Raw genomic sequence first — 19,460 nt, forward strand, 5'->3', positions numbered from 1 at the left:
TTCCTGGGGGATTTGCCCCCTTGCTGGGACAGTGGTTTTAGATGGCCCAGGAGCTGCTTGTTGGTTGCTGTCAAGTCCCAAGGATGGCTTCCAGGTAACAGGACCGACTGTTTTGTGTCAGTTATCCTGCCAAATAATGCAGTCCTGGGGAAGAGGGTTCAGAGTTGCAAAGCACAACTGGGTTCTTTCTTTAAACTCAGAAGATCCTCAGGCAGCTGTCCCCATTTGTTTGGGAGTCTCCTTGGCCAACCTTAGGCCTTGAGCTGGGGCATGGTCCTCGGGGGTCACTATCCTGGCTTAGAGAAAGCTCGATAGGTGACACAATACAGTGGTCAGATAGGAACCCTGGGCCAGTGCACCTTGCCACAGGAGCCTGGGGGGACTGGGACCTTTGGTCCAGGGCACCTCATCATGGGAGCCTGCGGTTGGCCAAGTCTGGAACCATGTGCTCCCAGCAACCTCTCCTTGGAGTTTCTGGCCACCCTGAGGTATGGAGTCATGCTAGTCGCCCCATTAGACATGAAAACTGGTTCAGGGGCCGGCAATTACCCAGGAGCCACGCAGCTCTTCAACGGCCCCTCTAAAACCTGTGTGTGTACTGCTCCCTTGACGGTGGCGCATCACCCAGACAGCCCTCCCCAGAACAGGGCCTGAGGCACCTGCAGAGCTGGGTGTCAGGGAGCCCATGGGGTTGTATGGAGGCTGGAGGCATTGAATGTTTCAAGGTCAGTGAACTGGCCTGGTCTCACAGCATCCTAGTGCTGTGAGTTACACCCTTGCTAATTGAGGCAGATACACCTTGTTTAATGGGTCAGCTTCAGGATTGAGGGGTGACTCCTTGGGGCCCTTGGTTAGTCATTGGCCAAGTATTAACTTGCAAGGGTGGGTAGGGGCAGGGATTCTGGAGACCATTGCCCTAAAGGTAACTGTGCCCTTCCAACCCCTCAGGCTTCAAGGATAGGCTCCCAAGAGCTGAGACTGGATCCTGGTGGCCATTCAGGGAATGGGGTGAGGATGCCCCAGGTTGGTCAGTGTGCATTTCCACCAATGTCTGCTTGTTTGAGGTCCTGGGTGCTCCTTCACATCAGTTCCCCGTCCCCAGCATGCCATGGCCATGGCTTTTCCACTTGTCAGCCTCTCTGGAGTGCTTTTCAAAAAAGCTTTGGGAGGCTTAAGGAAGAATGGTTTGGAGACCAACTCAGCTGCAGCAGATGTCCTTCCTTGGGGGAAAGACTAGCCTGTGATTTGTCTGCCCGCCACGCTTCAGCAAGGGTGGCCCAACGGGCTGAGGGCTGCACTCCCAAGGTGGTTCAGAGGTCAGTGGTGGCCTCCCCTGGTGTGGGCTGGTTTCCCACCGTGTGTGGGCTCTATTTGGATATTGATCCCCCGACACACACACACTAGAAGCTACTAGGCTTCCTTCATGCCAGAAGTGATGCCAAGTTACTTCTACCACATCTATTGGTAAAGCAAGACCCAGAGCCAATGCCAAGTCAAGATAGGAAGTAATACACAGGGCCAGACCACCGGGATGTGGCCCAGTGGAGGCCACCACAGACTGGACTCCGATCTGAACCCTGGGGGCAGTCTGGAAGGAACCCAGCTCTCCTGGTCTCCAGAATCATAGACACTATCACGTGGGTATGGCAGGAGCCCCCCAAAGGGGCTTCCAACCCGGGCTGCCAGGACTGGAAGTCAGCCAGACAGTGAGGGTCACTGAGGCCAAACCTTGGTCTTCCCATCCTGTCCCCACAGGGCTGAGGCCTAGCAACATAGACCAGGAGTGATTCTACCCCAGGGGATATTGGACACTCTGGAGAAACTTTTGGTTGTCACAGTTTGGAGGGAGCTAGCTGAATCTAGTGGGTAGAGGCTGCTGACACTGCTAAACATCCCACAACACACCCGATGGCCCCCACTACAAAGAATGATCTGGTCCCAAATATCAACAGGGCCAAGAACATGGAAACTTGCTCTCAGAAACACAGGTGCCAAGGGGCTGTTTCTCTAACTGATGATAGACGGAGGGACAAAGGTGCATGTGGGCTTTGGCTTTTATTGAAATTAGACCAGCAGGCTCCCCAGCCTCTTTGGGAGCCCCACTCTCCACTCAGCCCGGCCTCCAGGTACAAGTGGTTTACTTGAGTTGGAGCAGGCTGCAAGGGCATGGCGAGGCTTCTATTTTTTTTTTCTGTCCCTCCCTCAGGACCTCCTCCTCCCTCCCCTTGAGTTTTCCCAAGACTGGCCCAGGCTCTGGTGCTGGGCATCGGCAGGTGTCTCCATCTGGAGGGTCTACTGGTGGGGCTGAGCCCTTCCTCTCTGGACCTGCCTCCTCCGCCACCTCCTGGATCATCTTTCCCCTCCTGTCCTGAAGCTGTGAAAACAGCACTTGGATCCCTACGGCCTCTTCGGAGCCCCAGAGCAGATTCTCTTGCACAGTGGACATGTGGACTCCTCTGAGGCCTCCCAGGATCTCTTGGGCCTGAACCCCAAGCCTTCATGGGTACCAGGCTGGGAGGGGGCACCCTTGGCTGGATCCATGCTGGAACTGGATGCTGAGGAAAGGGGGGAGGGAGGAGTTACTTGGAGGGCCTCAGGGGAGGCTGCCAGCCTATCTTATCCTATGATGCCCCCCTCGCGAACCTGACATCCTTTAAAACAGGAGTGGAGCCCTAGCTGGTTTGGCTCAGTGGATAGAGCATTGACCTGCGGACTCAATGGTCCCGGGTTTGATTCCAGTCAGGGGCACATGCCTGGGTTGCAGGCTCGATCCACAGTTGGGGGGTGTGCAAAAGCAGCCAATCAATGATTCTCTTTCATCATTGATGTTTCTCTCTCTCTCCCTCTCGCTTCCTCTCTGAAATCAATAAAAATATATTTTAAAAAAATAAAATAGGAGTGGAATTGGGGGGGGGGGGAGGGTGTCTCTTTTAAAGATAACCCATGAGGGAGGGAGAAGGAAGAGGGAACATGGTTTAAGTTCTTCATTTAACCCAAACCCTTCATTTCACTAATGGGGAAACTGAGGCCCAACCAGAAGTGGGGGAGCTTGTCAGTTGCAGAGAGGGGACAGAAACCCTGAGGCTTGGGAGTGGAGAAGGGCCCATCTGCATCCATCTGATCTCCAACCCACCCCTTCCCTGGAAGGGTCTCTCCCTCCTGCATCACCTAGACAGGTGCTCACCTGTATTTCCCAGGCTGTCCCCGGGCAGTTGAGCTTCCAGAATGGCTGAACGGTGGCTGTTACCTGGGTTCAGAGTACCCTGTGGCAGGTCCAGGGGCCAGGCCATGCCCTCAGGCCATGGGAGGCAGCTCCCAGCCATGAGCCGGCCCAGCCAGTGACTCTCACACTGGCCAGCAGGCTGCATGTGGCCTGGTAGATAGAGGGCCAGGCCCCGGAGGTGGCGCAGCCGGAAGTTCTTGGGCTTGCTTCCCTGGGCACTGGGACACTGCTGCTGCTGGGCCCCCAGCCCTCCTTCGTAGATGTTGGATGGTGTGTCGGGGTGACTGGGGAGTCCTTGGGCCCAGCTCACGGAATCTGTGGAGGGGAAAGCAGGAGGGTGGTGGCCACAGCAGCCATGATGGGAGAACAACACATCACATGCTCATGTGATGGGCTCCATGTCAGCCTGCCAAACCTCAGCTTACCTGGCAAATGGACTAAATCCTTGCCTCCAGCCTCCCCTGACCCAATGTATTAATCCTCTTTCCTCTCCCAGCCAACAGGGAGGTCTGGCACCAAATTCTCTTTCAGGACTTCAAGCCCTCCTGCCACCTTCCCCTTTTTTTGTTAATCCTCACCTGAGGATATTTTTTCCCATGGATTTTTAGAGAGAGTAGAAGGAAAGGAGGATAGGGGAGGGAAAAGGGAAAGAGAGAGAGATGTAAACGAGACACATTGATTGCCTCCTACAGGCGACCCAACTGGGCCGGCGTTTGAACTTGCAACTCAGGTACGTACCCTTGACCAGAAATTGAACCCATGACCTTCAGTGTATGGGCCTATGCTCTAACCACTGACCACACTAGCTAGGGCCTTCTGCTACCCATTTTTTACCCCTACCCTAGGTCACTCTGGTACCAGTATAGATATTTCACAGTGGGTTCAGAATCACACAGTCCAGGTCACACATCCGGGACCAGTGGCCATTCCTCTCTCCCAAGTATACATGTCCCTAGTGGCTTTGGGCCCACGTCAGAACAGTAGGACATCTCTCTTCCTGCCATTCTTTCCCATAGCCCCGCACCTTCTCTTATGTGCAGCTCAGAGAACGCACAGACCAAGGCTTCCATTGAGGGCCAGTTTGGTGGGGGAGGAGTGGTCCAGCCTTCTGTGCAGCAGGGCTCTGCTCTCCCCTGCCTAGGGGGTGGGTCTGCAGGTTTCCCTTAGCAACCGGCTGTGTGATGTCACAGGGAAGCCTTCCTGGGCCCCCTGAGTTAGAGGTAGGATTATGCCCTGGACAGAGACAGGGTGGGAGGAGAGCAAGGGAAGGGGGCAGAACCCGAGAGGAGGTCCCTGGTCCCTCTGGCTTGGGACAGGCCGTACAAAACAGACTCAGCTCTTGCAGGCTGAGGAGTCACTTCCAGAGGTGACCTCCTGGGAATCTCAGTTTCCTCATCTGTGGTTGGAAAATGAGGTTTAGGGGTACAGACTTAGTGAAACCTGGGTCAGTGCTTTGAGCATGCTGATAAGGTGGTTCTGAGTGGGTAAGTCACAAGTTTGTTTGTTTGGGTTTTTTTTAGTCACAACTTTTTTAACTGTCCATTTTCCCATAAGTAAAGTAAGGGTATTGTGTGGCTCATACAAAGTGTGAAGAAATACTGTGGAGGAACTATAACTCTTATATACTACTAGTGGGAATGTTAAATGGCACCAACACTTTGGGAAATAATTTCTTAAAAAGTTAAACTTTCAAATAAAAGGCATCCAAATTGGTAAGGAAAAAGTAAAACTTTCATTATTTGTAGATGACATAACTACATATATAAACGATATTAGAAATAGTAAATTCAATAAAATAGGATACAAAATTAATATTCAGAAATCAGTTGCATTTTTATATACTAATAATGAACTATTAGAGAAATTAAGGAAACAATATCATTTATAATTGCATAAAAAAAAAAACCATAAAATACTTAGGAATATATTTAATCCATGAGGTAAAAAAGCTGTACTTGAAAAATTATAAGACCTTGAAGAAGATACAAATAAATGGAAGTATATACATGGATAGGAAGAATTTAACATAGTTAAAATGTCCTTATTTCGCAGATCAATCTATAGTTTCAAAGCAATCCCTATCAAAACACTGAGGGCATTTCTCACAGAACTAGACAATCCTAAACTTTATGTGGAACCACAAAAGACCCCAAATAGCCAAAGCAACCTTAAGGACAAAGTTGGGCTGTGCTCCTTCTCTGGAGCACTCCCATGCTTTCCCCCTACTTATTTCCCCAGGCATGTTACCTTTGCCTTTCTTCTAAGCTATAAAGCCCCCTTTTTTGACTCGATAACATCAGTTCTCAACCTGTGGGTTGCGACCCCTTTGGGGGTCGAACGACCCTTTCACAGGGGCCGCCTAAGACCATCGGAAAACACAGATATTTACATCACGATTCATAACAGTAGCAAAATTACAGTTATGAAGTAGCAACGAAAATAATTTTATGGTTGGGGGTCACCACAACATGAGGAACTGTATTAAAGGGTCGCGGCATTAGGAAGGTTGAGAACCACTGCTCTATAACTTGTTTCCTGAGCCCATGCAGCCCAGCTGGCTCACTTTTTCTACCTCTGTGACCTTCTAAATAAACTTTTGCTTGTAAAAGAAAAAAAACACAAAGTTGGAGGAGGTATTGTGCTACTTGATCTCAAACTATACTACAAAACTATAGTAATCAAAACAACATTGTACTGGCATAAAAACGGACACACAGATCAGAATAGAGAGCCCAGAAATAAACCCTCATCTATATGGTCAATTAATTTATGACAAAGGATGCAAGAATATAGGGTAAAGAATATCTCTTCAATAAATGGTGTTGGGGAAACTGGATAGGTATATGCCAAATAAATAAATAAATAAATACACCTAGACCACTTTCTTACACTATATATAAGAATAAACTCAAAATGGATTAAAGGCTTAAGTGTAAGACTTGAAACCATAAAACTCCTAGAAGAAAACAGGCAGTGAACTCTGACACTGCTCTTAGCAAAAATTTTCTGGATATGTCTCAATTGGGCAAGGGAAACAATCCAACAAAAAATAAATGGGTCTATATCAAACTAAAAAGTTTTTGCGCAGCAAAGGAAACCATCAACAAAAAGACAACCTACTGAGTGGGAGATGATATTCACCAATGATACATCGATAAGGGGTTAATATCCAGATATAAGGAACTCATACAATTTAGCACCAAAAAGATTTAAAAATGGGCAGAGAAAAATATTTAAACATGCCTGAATAGGCATTTCTCCAAAGATGACATACACATGGCCAATCATCATATAAAATAAAAGCCTAATATGCTAAGTGTCCAGTCATTCGATTTTCCGTTCAACCAATCAAAGTGTAATCCTACCTAATAAAAGGGTAATATGCAAATTGACTGCACCTTCGCTATGCCCAAGCCATGCCCACCAGCCCAAGCCACGCCCACCAGCCAATCAGGATGAGCATGCAAATAAACCCAACCAAGATGGCTACAGCCACAGAGAGCAAGGTTTCCCAGGCAACAGAGGAAGCCAAGCTTTCCGCATGCCCTTGCCAGGCCTAAGCCTCCACTCAAGCTACAAAGTTTCAATTATAGAAGGTAAACAAATTCAAACAGAATGGCGGCAGCCACGGAGCTGGAGAGAGCAGGCCAGGGTTGCCTGCGGCAACGGAGAAAGCAAAGCTTTCCGCACACCCTGGGGACCCAGGCCTCCGCTTAAGGCTACAAAGTTTCAATTATAGAAGGTGAATTAACCCAAACAGAAATGGCTGCCGGCCGTGGAGCATGCAGGAGGCTTGGCTCCTCTCTAGGCTACAAAGTTTCAATTGTAGAAGGTAAATAAATTCCAGATACCAGGGCCGCCGCTTGGGTCGCCAGGGGGCATGGCCGGCCTGCAAACCAAACCACCACAGGCCCCTTGCTCAGGCCGCCCCATGCCCCAAGGGAACCCCCACCCTGATCCGGGACACCCTTCAGGGCAAACCAGCTGGCCCCCACTCCTGCATCAGGCCTCTATCCTATCTAATAAAAGAGTAATATGCAGATTGACCATCACTCCAACACACAATATGGCTTCCCCCATGTGGTCAAAGATCCTGCCCCCATGTGGACACAAGATGGCCACCACAAGATGGCCAGCAGGGGAGGGCAGTTGGGAGGGACCCGGCCTGCAAGGGAGGGCAGTTGGAGGCAATCAACCCTGCAGGGGAGGGCAGTTAGGGGTGACCAGGCCGCAGAGGAGGGAAGTTGGGGGCAAACAGGCTGGCAGAGGAGTAGTTAGGCATCAATCAGGCTGGCAGCGGAGTGGTTAGTGGGTGATCAGGCTGGTAGGCAGAAGCGGTTAGGGGCAATCAGGAAGGCAGGCAGGCGAGCAGTTGAGAGCCAGCAGTCCTGGATTGTGAGAGGGATGTCCGACTGCCCGTTTAGGCCCGATACTGGTATCGGGCCTAAACGGGCAGTCGGACATCCCTCGAGGGGTCCCAGATTGGAGAGGGTACAGGCTGGGCTGAGGGACAACCCCCCTCTGTGCACGAATTTCGTGCACGGGGCCTCTAGTATGCTAATAATATGCTAAGGCCACACAACTGCTTGTTATGATGTGCACTGACCACCAGGGGGCAGAAGCTCCGACTGGTAGGTTAGCTTGCTGCTGGGGTCCGACCGATCGGGACTGAGTGAGATGGGCTGGACACGCCCTGGAGCCCTCCTGTGGTCCCTTCCTGGCTGGCCAACCTCCCATGTCCCTCCCTGGCCCCGATCGTGCACCGGTGGGATCCCTTGGCCTGGCCTGCACCCTTTCGCAATCCCAGCAGAGGGACACCCCCAACCCTCGAGTGCATGAATTCCATGCACCAGGCCTCTAGTAAGATATAAGAAAAGATGCTCAATGTCACTAACCATAAGGGAAATACAAATTTAAACTACAATGGGATGTCACCTCCCAATTGTCAAAATGGCTATTATTAATAAATCAACAAGTGTTGGTGAAGATTTGGGGGAAGGGGACCTTTGTGCACTGTTGGCATTACAAATTAGTGCAGCCACTATGGAAATAGTATGAAGTCGTCAAAAATTAAAAATAGAACTATCATATAACCCAGCAATTTCACTTCTGGGTATTTATCCAAAGACATCCAAAATACTAATTTGAAATGATATATGCATCCTATGTTCATTGCAGCATTATTCACAATAGCCAAGATATGGAAGCAACCTAACTGTCCAGTCATAGATGACTGGATAAAGATGTATATATAGGGGAATATTACTCGGTCATAAGAATGGAATCTTACCATTTATGAAAACATGGATGGACTCAGAGTGTGTTATGCTAAGTGAAATAAGTCAGACAGACAAAGAAAAATGCCATGTGATTTCACTTATATGTGGAACCTTAAAAACAAAATAAATGAACTAATAAAACAGAAACTCATAGATACAGAGAACAAACTGAGAGTAGCCAGATGGGGAGTTGGGGGACATGGTAAAAAAAAAAAAAAAAAGAAAAAAAAAGAAAAAGCATATGTACAAATTGGCAGTTACAAAATAGTCATGGGAGCCCTGGATGGGTGGCTCAGTTGGCTAGATTGTCATCCCAATACACCAAGGTTGCAGGTTTGATCCCTGGTCAGGGCACATACAAGAATCAACCAATGAATGCATAAATAAGTGGAACAACTAATAGGTGTTTCTCTTTTTCTCTCTCTGTGTGTCTCATCAGTTTTTAAAAAGACATGGAGATGTAACATAAGCCTAGGGAGTATAGCCAATAATATTGTAATATCTATTTGTGGTGTCAGGTGGGTACTAGACTTATTGGGGGGATCACGTATAAGTTATATAAATGTCTAATCCTTATGCTATACACCTGAAATATATAATATTGAATGTCAACTGTAACTGAAAAATTAATGTTAAACTTTAAATTCTATCAATTCACAGATAACATGATTTTACTAGTGTATAGAGAAAAATTAGTCCACACTCAAAATTATTTGAGACAGTGAAACTATTAGAGTTAAGAAAGTTCAGCAAAGTTGCTAGATATAAGATAAACACAAAAATTGTATTTCTATACACTGGCAAAAGAACAAAAAGGATAAAACGAATAAATTTCACCAAGGAATTGCAAGATAACACTGAAAACTACAAAACATTGCTAAAATAAAGACTTATGGCCGAAACCGGTTTGGCTCTGTGGATAGAGCGTCAGCCTGCGGACTGAAAGGTCCAAGGTTCGATTCCGGTCAAGGGCATGTACCTTGGTTGCGGGCACATCCCCGGTAGGGGGCGTGCAGGAGGCAGCTGGTCGATGTTTCTCTCTCTTTGATGTTTCTAGCTTTCTATCCCTCTCCCTTCCTCTCTGTAAAAAATCAATAAAATATATTTAAAAAAAAAGACTTATAAAATGGAAAAATATTCCTGTTCATGAGTTGAAGGTTTAATATTGTTAAGACAGCAGTACTCCCTAAAGTGATCTACAGATACTTTGAAAATCCCAATGGCCTTTTATGCAGAAACAGGAAAGCTGATTCTAAAATTCATGTGAAATTATAAGGGAGCCCAAATAACCAAAACAATGTTTAAAAAGAAGAATTTACATTTAACCAAAATAGTATGGAACCAGCACAAGGATAGACATCACAACCAATGGAACAGATTAGAGAGACCAGAAATAAAGCCATATATCTATGGTCAATTGATATTCAACAAGAGTGCCAAGACTATTCAAAGGGGTAAAAAATTTCTTTAACAAATGGTGCTGGGGCAACTGGATAGCCACATGCAAGAGCCCTATCTCATACCAGAATACAAAAATTAACTCAAAATGCATCAAAGACCTAAATGTAAGAGCTAAAACTATAAAACTCTTAGAAGAAAACATAAATCTCCATGAGCTTGGTTTTGGCAATGAATTGTTAGATATGACAAAACTACGAGTAAAAGAAAACATAAATTTGACTTCATAAACATTTAAAATTTTGCTGCTGCAAAAGACACTCTCAAGAAGTAAAAACTTATAGAATGTGATAAAATATTTGCAAATCATATATCTGATAAGTGTGTAGTATGCAGAATATATAAAGAAGTCTTATAATTCAACAACAAAAAGACAACCCAATTTAAAAATGGTGAAGTTGAAGAGATATTTCTCCAAAGAAGATACACGAACTGTCAACAAGCACAAGAAAAGATGCTCAACAGTATTAGTCATTAGGGAAATACAATTTAAAACAATGTAGTAACTACTTCTTACCCATAAGATGGATATAATTAAATTTAAAGAATTTGAGAAATGTTAACGAGGATGTGGAGAAACTGGAATCCTCCTACACTACTAGTGGGAATGTAAAATGGTGGAGGCAATAATGTACAAAAGTTCAAGTCGGTACACATCCTTTTGAGCGGTTCCCACTGTCAGGCTTTTTGTTGTTTGTTATTTTAGCCATACAAATAACTATCTAGTGATATGTTATTGTGGTTTAACATGCGTTTTCCTAAGGACTAATAACCTTGAGCATCTTTTGCTTTGCTTATTATTTGTATATATCATCTTCTTTGAAGTATCTGTTTACATTTTTTGTCCACTTTCTAATTGGATTGAATTTTGAGAGTTTGTTATGTATTCTGGATAAAACTTTTCATCAGATGGTTTGTGAATATTTTCTTCTAAACGGTGGATTATCCTTTCATTTTCTTTGTTTTGTTAATGTTCACCAGAGGGTATTTTCCCATTGATTTTGAGAGAGTGAAAGGAAGAGGGGGGGGGGAGGGGAAGAGGAGAGAAGAGAAAAACATCAATGTGAGAGAGACATGTTGGATTGGTTGCCTCCCGCACGCACCCGGGCTAGGGATCAAGCCTGCAACCGAGGCACATACCCTGGACTGGAATTGTACCCTTGACTGGAATTGAACCTGGGACACTTCAGTCCTCAGGCTGATGCTCTATTCACAGAGCCAAACCAACGAGGGCTAGTCTTTCATTTTCTTAAAAGTACCTTGCCCAACTGGCGAGGCTCAGTGGTTGACCATCCACCTATAAACCAGGAGGTCAGGGTTAGATTCCGGTCAGGGCACATGCCCAGGTTGGCAGCTCTATCCCCATTGAGGAGGGGGAGGGTGTGTGTGCAGGAGACAGCCAATCAATGATTCTCTCATCAATGTTTCTCTCTCTCTCCCTCTCCCTTCCTCTCTGAAATCAATTCAAATGCATTTTTAAAAAAAGTGTCTTGAAGAGAAGTTTTAACTTTTAAAAATATATATATTTTATTGCCCTACTGGTTTGGCTCAGTGGATGGGGCGTCGGCCTGCGGACTGAAGGGTCCCAGGTTCGATTCCAGTCAAGGGCATGTACCTTGGTTGTGGGCACATTCCCAGTGGGGGGTGTGTGGGAGGCAGCTGATCGATGTTTCTCTCTCATTGATGTTTTTAACTCTCTATCCCTCTCCCTTCCTCTCTGTAAAGAATCAATAAAATATATCAGCTGTCTCCTGTACATCCCCTTCTGGGTAGGTGCCGGGAACCAAGGAACCAAGGTACATGCCCTTGACCGGAATCGAACCTGGGACCCTTGAGTCCGAAGGCTGATGCTCTATCCACTGAGCCAAACCAGTTAGGGCGGTTTTAACTTTTTATAAAGTCCAGTTTACTTAAACATTTTTTTTTTTTTGGTGTATCTAAGAAATCCTGCTTAATCCAGTCATAAAGCTTCTCCCTAAGTTTTCTTCTAGAAAAGTTTTAGTTTTAGGTGTTTTTTTTTTTTAACTTAAAAATACCACTTGATATAAACAGTAGTTTCTTGTAAGGTGACAGTTTTAGGTTTTATATTTAGGTAATTGTGAAGGTTCATTTATTTGGATTTCCAATTGTTAATTGTTTTGTGGACGAAAGGAGCCACATGCTAACCTGACAAGCTCAGGGGAGGCCTGTGTGGCAGTCTTGCAAACTCAGAGACCTGGAATAACCACAAAGGATGGTTTGAAAATTAAATATTTAACTACAAACAGGTTATAGTGGGTAGTCATGTCCTAGTCCGATATCTTCTCTGACAAAGATCAACTTAGATCTTCTTTACTGAGCCCATTTGCCTTTTTGCCTCTAAGATAACATATCTGTGAGATGTCTGTGAGATGTTTGGGTAACTTGTAACTTCCTTTACCCCGGACCCCTCAGGGCACAACAATGGCACCGGGACATTCCCTCATTGTTATCAAGTTAATTGTCAACTGTTAATTACGTTAAAGTATCCTGTATCCATCTCTGTAAGAGAAGCACATGTCCATCATTTCACTTTTTACCCTATCCCAGAGGTTTCCCCGCTTTGCTTTGTCCCACCTCCCTAATCTGTCACCAATGGATTTCATGTAACTCACCTACGTCCCTTTCCTTTGATTTCAATGTATAAATATAGATGTAACCCTGCATTCTCCGGAGCATTATCTCAATTCATTGAGGTTCTGCTTCCCGGCATATGTCGACAGTTTGGCTCAAATAAACTCACAAAATTCTTTACAGGTTTCAATGGTTTTTTTTCGTTAACAGTTTCGAACCATTTATTGAAAGACTATTCTTTCTCCACTGAAGTGCTCTGTCACCTTTGTCTTACTGACCATGTATGTGTGGGTGTATTTGGGGATTCTCTTTACCGTCTGTGCATTTATGTGCCTGTTACTTTGCCAGCACCAATACGGGGGCGAGGACATCCCAGCGGTGGGCAGTCCCTCCTCTCCCATCCTCCCAAGCTCAGCTCACTTCATCTCCCAGCTCTTCTTTTCACCTGTCTTCCACCAGAGCAGCCGACGTGAAGGCTCCCACCTGAGGCCCCAGCTGATCTGGCCGGGAGGTGGGGCGCGGTCCTCACCCTGGAGCCTTCCGGTCCCTCAACAAGGCGCACAAACACGCCCCGACGGAGGGCACGGTTACCAGGACAATCGCCGGCGCGCGAGGACCCAGACCGATTTCCGGCCTGTTGTGAGAACGAGCCCGGTGCGCGTGCGCAGTTCCAGGCCTGACATCCTCTCGCGATACTGCGGTCAGCCCTGGCATTCCGTCTGAAGTTCGGGGTTATGCCCTTTAAAGCTGCGGTGTGTTTTCGGGGGCTTCTGACGCAGCCACAGCTAGCAGTTTACACATGCCAGAGAGAAGTGTGCTGGGCAAGGGATACCCAGCTTCGTGACAGTATCGTACATTCTTCCAAGAGGAGTTTTGGAGGAAATGGGAAGCAGTATGTAGAACGCCTAGCATAGTTTCATATACATAATAGGTGCTGAGAACGTTGTCAGCCAGTGTCAAATGTCTCTCTGCAAGGGAGATGCCCTGCGGTTTGAAGCTCCCCTGTCGGGCGGTAATCCCGCACTTCCGTCCATGATTCCGAGGCATCCCCAAGCCCGCCTCCCCTTCTCTTGCGCGTGCGCGCGCAGCCCGGCCGCTTCGCCTCCCGTTTTGTTTGGCCGCTGCTGCGCGCCGTAGAGAGCTCCGTGCGTTGCCATAGAGACCCTGCAGCACTGAGTTGGGGGCGGCGGAGACTCCGGGCTGGTGGGGACCAGAGCGCCATGTCCTTCCGCGACCTCCGCAGTAAGACAACCCTGCCCCTTGTGACCTGCGGGCCGCCCAAGAGACAGGGGCTCCGGCCTCCGGGTTCTCTCGTCTGGGCCCCGCCGAGCCCCTCCCGGCCTCTGCCGCCCCCGCCCCGGGCAGAGCGCCTCGGCCCTGGCTCAGCACTTTCTGCGGTGATGGGAAGTTTTGTATCTGCCACTGGCTGTGGCTAGTGCGTCTGAGGAACCGAAGTCTTAATTTTATCTGATCTTAATGGATTTGTATAGCCACTTTGCTACCGTGGAAAACGCAGAAACCGTTTTGGGGCTGGGTTAGGTTAGAACCTTGAGAAACGAACAATAAAACCGAGGGAGTGGGGGAACGGCTGAATAATAATTGCGGCTGACATTTTTTTTTTGAATCTTTACAATCTTCCAGGTAGTAAATGTTCTGTGTGTGTGCATCATTTTATTTACTCCTCTAAACACGCTTCTGTATTTAGAAATGAGGAAACGGGCACAGAGAGGACACACCCAGGTGGTGAGAGTAGGCGCTAGAGTTTGAATTCAGGTTGTCTAACCTCCAAAGCCTTCATACTTTCTAAAGGGGCTGATGAGGGAAATGGAACCCAAATGCCTTTGCTAGAAGGTTGGAGAAGTGGAAGAATGGGTATGAGAATTAGCTACTACTACTTTGGGGGTACATCTGTTACATTTTACATTCACAATCTTATTTTAGTCCTCACTTTAACAGCGAGGTAGGTGGTATACTTCCTGGATGAAATATTTGAGGCACAGATAGGTCAAGTATCTTTAGGCCACACAGCCAGAACTGGGCGGAACCAAGGATCCGGCCATAGTGCTGTGTGAATCCAAATCTTTTGCCTTTTGCCCTGGCAAGGTGGCTCAGTTGGTTGAAGCATCGTCCGGTGCACCAAAGGGTTGTGGGTTCGATTCCAGGTCGGGGCACATACCTAGTGTGTGGGTTCGAGCCCGGTTGAGGCGTGTACGGGAGGCAGCCAATCCATGTTTCTCTCTCTACCTCTCCTTTCCTCTCTCTCTAAAACCAGTGAAGAATATTCTCAAGTGAGGATTTTAAAAAAAAATCCCTTGCCCTTTATACAGTGTTATTTGCTGAATCAGAAGCAGTTCAGCTAATTGGCAGCGGGATTGCCAGTTTGGTGTGCTCTGTAAGGCCAATTTTCTAACTAAATTGCTGGTACCCGGAATTTCACCATTAAAGATTACTCCTTTCAGTTATGAGTTGCTCTTTTTCTACAATGTAAATATACAGGAAGATGCATCGTCACGCTTTGTTAATATGCCTACTAGCCCCATAGTGTGAATTATTTCCTCTGGGATTTGAAGGTTCTTGGTGACTATATGTTGTAGGGACAAGTTTCTCTTTCCTGGTAGTTTAGAGAGAGCACTCTGCTAGGGGACATTGAATGGAGTTGTATTGGGAAGAGTGTACAAGGAGGGGATTTCTGAACATTTTGACATTAAATGAATGCTATACAATTGTACAATTTATGGTAAGAATCTTACTCATTTTGAAAATGCTGCATAATGAACAGAACTACTGCTTAGCAGTGATGGGCAACCTTTTGAGCTTGGTATGTCAAACTTCGCCAAAAAACTGAGCATAACTCGGGTAGTGTGTCCCTTTGAGGAAAAAACATTATTTCGCGATATTTATAGTTTAAATAACATAAATGTTTCATCCTCGGCATGTGGCCGCCTCAGCGGCCACGTGTCATCAGAAATGGCACTGACACGCATGTCAGAGGTTCGCCATCACTGGCTTAGTGGGAAGAAGTATTTAGGCAATGCCTGACTCTGTGACGGGGAGATGCTGCTTTATTTTCCATTACTTTATTCAGATTTCCCAAAAAACAGTGACAGAGACCCTCAGTGCCGCTGCCCTTTTCTCTGCTCATGCCTTCTCTTTTGTGGTCTGGTGGAGTCCAACCTAATCTCTGATGCCTGGGAAGCTTCTTTGTGACTGTTATTGGGACATTTTGAACATCTACTGTCAAGAAGAGCGAGGACAGACATTAAATAGCCTTGAGCACACTGAGTATAGATCTTGGCATATTGTTGGAACTCAAAACATGTTTGTTGTGTTCATTTCCAAGTTCTGCTTAAAGCTTAGTGACAGCAGCCTCCAGTATCAAAATAGTTTTTATTACTGTTTTTTAATCTGTTTTATAATAAAAAAAAACCTCAGAAACATGCACTTCACCCTACCACCATCACCACCCCCCACAATATCAGTGTTAACATTTAAAAATATTTTTATTTTATTTATTTATTTTTAAATAAATCTTTATTGTTCAGCTTATTACAGGTGTTCCTCTCCCCCCCCCATAGCTCCCCTCCACCTGATTCCCCACCCCACCCCATGCCCTTACCCCCCGCTACTGTCTTCATCCATAGGTGTAAGATTTAAAAATACATTTATTTATGACATTTTATAAGACCAGGTATTTCTCATTTTTAGTGGTAAGAAGATATTCAAGAGAGATATCAAAGAGAAATTATATTCACACCCAATCTCTAAACCCCATTTTAATGTACAGTTTCCACTTCTCCCAGGGCACTTTACATGTTTTTCAGGAAGCAGAGTGTTTTAAGTTTTAACTACTTTTTATTTCCCTCTTAGAGAGTTGATAAATAGTCCCTAAAACTGTCAATAGATTGGGAATAAGAAGGGAAGGCAGAGAAAGTAAGTTAATTAGCTGTTGTTTGACAATGAGTTGACTGAATTGTATTTTCCCGTGGACAGATTTTACAGAGATGATGAGAGCCTTGGGATACCCTCGACATATTTCTATGGAAAATTTCCGCACACCAAATTTTGGACTTGTATCTGAAGTTCTTCTCTGGCTTGTGAAAAGGTTAGAATTGCACTTTATTGCAGTCTAAGAATGAATACTCAATTTTATTTATTAGCCACCTAGAAACAGGTTATTGTTGTGAAGCTAAAGGAAGAGTTCAATAAAATTTGAGTTTGACAGATTTAGGTGTAACCTGTTAAAAATCAGTTGACTTTTAAAGAGTGTGTAGGAATAGAAATATACCAATGAGTGGTAAAGGGAGACTATTTCTCAGTAGGAAGCAGACACTGGGGTCCAAGTTCCTCTCCATTCCCTCACCTTCATCAGGGAGTGACAAGGTACCTCCCTACACACTCGAATGAGTACACTGGATTAGAAATAACTTCAATTTCAATTTGTGTGTAAAACCCAGTATCTAACATTTGCGGTTGGCAAACTTTTTGTTAAGAAGATAGAAAAAAAAAAAGAAAAAGAAAAAAAGAAGATAGCAAAGACCTTAGGTGTTGCAGGCAACACAAGATCTCTCTTGCATATTCTACCTTGTGTGTTTTTTATAACCCTTGAAAAATATAAAACCCTTCTGACTGGCAAGCTGTACAGAAACTAAGGGCTACAGTCTGCTGACTCCTGGTCGGTCATTAATAACATAAAGTAATTCCAACAACTCTGCTGCTTCTCAGAGCTAACTAGTTAGCTCTGGGTCAAGGGCTGTCAGCCAAAGTAGTCATTCTGATTATTTTCACTGAACTTTGAAGTCTGAGAGATTTCATTTTCTAAGCTGAGCCCCAAATTTTATTTTGGAAATTAGTTAGCCCTATTCTTGGGGTGAGGATTTGCTCCCTTGGATATTTGGTGTTTTGTGTTGCTTTTGAAGTCTTTCTTAATCTTACTGACTTCGCAGGGGACTCAGAGAGCTTCTCGTTACAGATCCACTGACCTCTCAGTTGCCCACTTTCACTTTCGTGGACTTTATAGTAATTAACTGGTGTCTTCTCTCTGTGTCTGTCTGGCTCTCTCTCATAGGTATGAACCTCAGACTGACATACCTTCTGATGTTGAGACGGAACAAGACCGAGTTTTCTTTATTAAGTCAGTTGCCCAGTTCATGGTTAGTTCATGCTTATTTGATGGAGTTGTAAAATTAAATATGTTAGAAAGAGAGAAGTCCTAGTTAGGGCTTTATTCAAGTTTCTAAACCTATTCTATTACCAGGTTTCTGTAAAGCCATTTTTCCAGCAAAGTATTTAATTTTAATTCAGTATTTGTTAAGATTTTAATTTATTTTTGAATAGGTTATATATTTCATAGTTCAGAAAAAAATTTTTTGTAGATCACGAAATGATAGATTAAAATGGCTTCTTATCCTCTATACTGTCTGCCTTCTGCCCAGTTCCATTCCCAATAATCACTATTAATATTTTCCAGAGTTTATGCATATGTAAGCAAATAGGATATAAATTCTTTTCCTTCTTTTTGCACAAATGGTGGCATACTGTTTAGAATCTTGCTTCTTCACTTAATGGTACATTTTGGAGAACTTTCCAAATACATATAGAACTTATTCTCTCTTAACACCCGAATAGTATTGCTTGCCTGGATAAACCACAATTTATATAATTTATATGGATAGGCATTTAGGTGTTTATAACTTTTGCTCTTTGAAGCACTGCTGTAACAGATAACCTATAAGCATCTCATTTCCTTTGTTACCATATCCATATCTAAGATAAATTCTCAGGATTGGAATTGCTAGGTCAAAAGATATGTGTATTTGTAATTGTGTTGTCTTTTACCAAATTGGTCTCCATCAAGATTATATCAGTTAAAAAAAAGAAAAGGTTGTATCAGTTTACACACCCACTTGCAATGTATGAGTCACTTGAAAGTTTGATTCTTATTATAATCAGGTTATATCCCAATTGTTCGCAGAGACATTTTCAAATTACCTACATGAGATTTGGTTTAGATTCTACATGGAAAAGGCCTTAAATTGTTTGTTTGTTTGTTTGTTTGTTTGTTTTGGTCTGAAAATAGGCCACAAAAGCACATATAAAACTCAATACTAAGAAGCTTTATCAAGCAGATGGGTATGCAGTGAAAGAACTATTGAAGATCACCTCTGTCCTTTATAATGCTATGAAGACCAAAGGGATGGAGGGCTCTAAAATAGTAGAGGACGATATCAGCAAATTCAAGTTTGATCTTGGCTCAAAGGTAAGGACAATGAACGGCTTGTAGTGAGGGATGAAATGTGTATTTCTCACTCTGAAATGGAACATGTCATATACTCATAGAACTACTTCTTTTCTTACTCCTTGAATGAGGGCAGTTTGTCAGTTTTGTACTCATCAGCATTTGGATAGAAGCAGAAGTCATGCCGAAACCGGTTTGGCTCAGTGGATAGAGCGCCGGTCTGCGGACTGAAAGGTCCCAGGTTCGATTCTGGTCAAGGGCATGTACATTGGTTGCGGGTACATCCCCGGTGGGGGGTGTGCAGGAGGCAGCTGGTCGATGTTTCTCTCTCATCGATGTTTCTAGCTCTCTATCCCTCTTCCTTCCTCTCTCTGGAAAATCAATAAAATATAAAAAGAAAAAAAAAAGAAGCAGAAGTCATAATAAAGTAATTCAACTATTTACTAAAAGCCTGTTGCTAGTAAGGTAGGAGAAGTAGAGCTAGCAGGAACAGAATCCTAGAGGACTAAGGAAATAGGAAGAAAGTCAGCTGTGAATGAATATTGAGAGTCGTTGCTGATGGTTTGATAATAAAAAAGAGACACCGGGGCCCTAGCTTTTTTGGCTCAGTGGATAGAGCATTGGCCTGCTGACTGGAGGGTCCCGGGTTCGATTCCAGTCAAGGGCACATGCT

At 44.8% G+C, this 19,460-nt stretch overlaps 2 protein-coding genes across 8 annotated transcripts in view; one reads left to right on the forward strand and one right to left on the reverse strand.

Annotated features, from left to right (window-relative positions):
* Positions 1 to 120: 120 nt before the first annotated feature.
* Positions 121 to 4,293, reverse strand: LOC307110351 (uncharacterized protein C16orf90 homolog; the record flags this gene model as incomplete). Its single annotated transcript, XM_079789437.1, has 3 exons — positions 121 to 2,555; positions 3,185 to 3,604; positions 4,248 to 4,293. 3 exons carry the CDS (start codon positions 4,291 to 4,293, stop codon positions 2,398 to 2,400), a joined length of 624 nt encoding a protein of 207 aa, XP_079645563.1. The 3' UTR covers positions 121 to 2,397.
* Positions 4,294 to 13,684: 9,391 nt separating this feature from the next.
* CLUAP1 (clusterin associated protein 1) overlaps positions 13,685 to 19,460 on the forward strand; it is a 42,287-nt gene continuing 36,511 nt past the window's right edge. For all 7 annotated transcript variants that reach the window (XM_079799154.1, XM_079799150.1, XM_079799148.1 and 4 more), the window contains exons 1-4: positions 13,685 to 13,794; positions 16,543 to 16,654; positions 17,618 to 17,702; positions 18,629 to 18,808. In XM_079799154.1, the coding sequence (XP_079655280.1) occupies positions 13,773 to 13,794; positions 16,543 to 16,654; positions 17,618 to 17,702; positions 18,629 to 18,808 (399 nt within the window). In that variant the 5' untranslated portion in view covers positions 13,685 to 13,772. The remainder of the gene's footprint in view (positions 13,795 to 16,542; positions 16,655 to 17,617; positions 17,703 to 18,628; positions 18,809 to 19,460) is intronic.

Source organism: Cnephaeus nilssonii (assembly GCF_951640355.1).
Source record: "Cnephaeus nilssonii genome assembly, chromosome: 2".
Lineage (NCBI taxonomy): Eukaryota > Metazoa > Chordata > Mammalia > Chiroptera > Vespertilionidae > Cnephaeus > Cnephaeus nilssonii.